The sequence below is a fragment of the Bison bison genome, unplaced genomic scaffold (assembly GCF_000754665.1).
Source record: "Bison bison bison isolate TAMUID 2011002044 unplaced genomic scaffold, Bison_UMD1.0 scf7180017864487, whole genome shotgun sequence".
In the NCBI taxonomy this organism is placed as follows: domain Eukaryota; kingdom Metazoa; phylum Chordata; class Mammalia; order Artiodactyla; family Bovidae; genus Bison; species Bison bison.
This window is the reverse complement of record NW_011495047.1, coordinates 8,874,951-8,877,949: the sequence shown is the minus strand read 5'-3', so window position 1 is coordinate 8,877,949 and position 2,999 is coordinate 8,874,951. Positions and strand designations below refer to the sequence as shown.

Here is a 2,999-nt window from a genome sequence, read left to right as displayed (position 1 = left end):
CTCAGCCAAAGCTCCCAGGGCCAGTGACCCACACACTGGGCTCCCCCTTGGAGGTAACTGTCAGGGTGGAGGAGGGCCAGCTGGGATCTCTGAGGCCCCCCTCTCATGTGCTCTCCTAGAAGTAGATCCGCTGACCCTTCCCCCTCACCGCCCTTCACTCCTGCTCCCAGCACTGGTGACTCTCCTCTGTGGCAAACCCTTCTAGGTTGGTTTCCTGTCAGCGGGGTTAGTTTATTTTATTCCAGCAGGACCAAGCATCTTCTGGAAGGAAGATTTGCCACATGGAAACAGATATACTAATAAGTAAACATATGCATGGAAGGAGATAAAGCAGGGCATGCCAAAGCCAAACATAAACAGATTTGGTGTGTGCCAGCATCAGCTCAGAAAACCCAGAGCTGGGTGAGGCTGGAGAGACAGTGATGCTGTTGGGGGGGGCACGGTGGCGGGGGTGCAGAGGGGATACCTGCAGGGAAATTCCGGGCAGTCTGTGGTCCCCTCCCAGGCCCTGCAGGCCAGCCTGTCACAGCTGTGGTCCCTGGCAATCCTGGTATCCACCTTGGTGCCTTAGTAGGAGGCAGCAGGGGGTGATGGGAAGGGTTGGCCATGGTCATGTGACCTGCCCCAGTCGCCCCTCAGCTCTGGGCTTCTCTCCCTCTAACCCCGCTGAAGGCAGTTCTGCTGCCTTCAGCACTTCAGGCTGCCCCTCCTTGTCTCCCCCTCAGTTTCTGGGGTGCCATCCCAGCCCCTAGCAGGGGAGTTTAGGGAAGCAGAGAGGTGGGGAAAGAAGGGGCAGAGGGACTCACCAGGGGGCTCTCCTTAGGCCACAGAGCCCCAACCTGCTTTCTTTCCCCACCAGAGGGCTCCTCACTGCCTGATGCTGAGATGGAGTGGAATGGGGAAAGGATGCCTGTGCCCCCCAACTAGGGGAGCAATCCTGATGCTTTACACCTAGTTCCTGGGTGACTGATGAGGTCAACTGAGGACTCTGCATGTCTTCAACACTGCACCGGAATCCAGACCTCTGACCACAGACAGGGCCAGAGGTCCCTTTGGGGCTCTCTCTCCTTGAGCCTCTGGTTCAATGACAACAGCTCTGAACTGGAACTTTCCAATCCTCCAGGCAAGGCTCTGAGACTGTGGGCCAGGGAAGGCCCCCAGAAGGTCAGACCTGGATATCACCTGGGAGGAAGTATATACAGAATTCCAGCCAAGCAGGGCCAAGCGCTGAGAGGTTTTAAAAGCTCCTCAGAAAGGTGACAGCCACTGAGGAAGCCCACTCCCTTCCCCCTGAGGTCACAGGAGAAACCATGGTTCTGAGAAGCGAAGGGTCTCAGCTGTCTGTACCCCAACTGACTAGGAGCACAGTAGAGATTAAAACCCAGGGCTCCTCCCTGAACATTTTCATCTCTTAATATATTAAGTGTCATGACCTTGCTCACATGTACTCAGTCCTACTTTATGCTTCCACTTCGGCTTATCTCCTCACAGTATCTTTCTCACCCTTGCCACAAAACCGAGTTCATCTCTGCCTTCAAAACTCTGTCTGGAACTCTCCTCATGATGGTCTTCTAACACCAAACGTCCCTTGCCTTGTCTTAGTCCCTAACGACCTTAGCTCTTGGGGTATATTCCCCACCAGCCCCATGCAGGGCAATGCTGCCTTGGTGTCTCTGTCTTGAATTGAGGCAGACCTGCTGCCTGGGGCTCTGATCCCTGTGTCACTAGGAACCTGACTTTCTCCAGCTTCAGGCTGAAAGTTTCGAAAGGGTAGAAACAGTATCTCTCCCACCAAATCAGGCACTTCCTGGGCAAAGAGGGGGCCTGGCGGTGTGGTTTCATCTCTCTCCCTGTTGCTGGCCCCCAGGACCTGCCAGCTGATGGGAATCCTCACCTCCAGAGGTTCTCCATCTGTCTTTTTCCTCTTCTGAGCCTTGATATTATGTAGAGAACCAAAAAGGCTCTTTCTGGACTTTTCTAGTTCTCTTAATTATTCTCCCTATCCTTCTCCTGGCCCAGCCCCTCCTTTATGCCTCCTGGAATCCCAGTGGCCACTTATTCTGTGAGAATAGGTATGACCCAGCACAGCACTTTGTGGGGAGGGGACAGGTCTGATGTAATGAACCATAGGGGTTCCAGACTCCACGGCGGTTGGGGGCAAGGGTGGGGAGGGAAGGAAGGGGAGAAGGAAGGAGACAGAGAGATCTCTGTCCCAGAGCCAGGCTAAGCTGCTTGGGTGAAGCACTTGGAAGCTGAGAAAGAGAAGGACAGTAAGAAACACGAATCTCTTTGCTTTCTTGAGATTGGGGGTGGGTGTCTCAGTGGAATTACTTTGGGAACCTCAATGAATCAGGTCCTCTGAGAGTATTTATTTATGCAGAGGTGATATTGAAAATATTAAGCATCTACTAAGGCTGACCATCAGCATGGATGCCTGGAGGACCTACTGTGCCAGGGGTTTACATCTCTGGTGGATGGATCTGGGGAGGTCTGGAGATCCTGGGGGAGGGACCAGGGAGGGCCCTGGGCAGTAGCTCTTTGTGATCCGGAACAGTACTTCCATATTTTAATCACTGTGATCATCAGCTGAGTTATCACCTCTGTTTTTAATCCAGGAACATCTTCGGTTCTCTCAGAATCTAATCTGGAACGTGAGCCTGGTAGAGTACTAGGCATTTACTGGGTAGCAGGTAGATTGGAAGCAGATAGGAATTCCCAGGGTAGCCACAGGGGCTCAGCCCCAAGGAGCCATGCCACGTCTGAGCTCTGGCTGGTGGCCCGGGCAGATCTGTCCCCATCTCCAAGAAAGCAAAGGGATGTCCCCACCTCAGGCAGGTGGGGTGGAGCTGCAACTCACAGCAGGCGGGTTGGGGGCAGCCCCTTGGGGCGAGTGTGGGGGAGAGAGGGTCATCCTCACGAGCACAGGCATCTCGTCGTCCGACATCGAGCTGGCTGGCTTGTCTCTGGCCGAGGGGGCGGCAGCGGCGCCGGTGGCGAAG

The 2,999-nt window shown here is 54.5% G+C and overlaps 1 protein-coding gene across 1 annotated transcript in view; it reads right to left on the bottom strand.

Annotated features, from left to right (window-relative positions):
• TRERF1 (transcriptional regulating factor 1) overlaps positions 1-2,999 on the bottom strand; it is a 209,874-nt gene that overhangs the window by 34,435 nt on the left and 172,440 nt on the right. Inside the window, exons 9-10 of the mRNA XM_010863244.1 lie at positions 2,834-2,985; positions 1,023-1,137 (exon numbers count right to left, since the gene is read on the bottom strand). Coding sequence (XP_010861546.1) covers positions 1,023-1,137; positions 2,834-2,985 — 267 coding nt within the window. The remainder of the gene's footprint in view (positions 1-1,022; positions 1,138-2,833; positions 2,986-2,999) is intronic.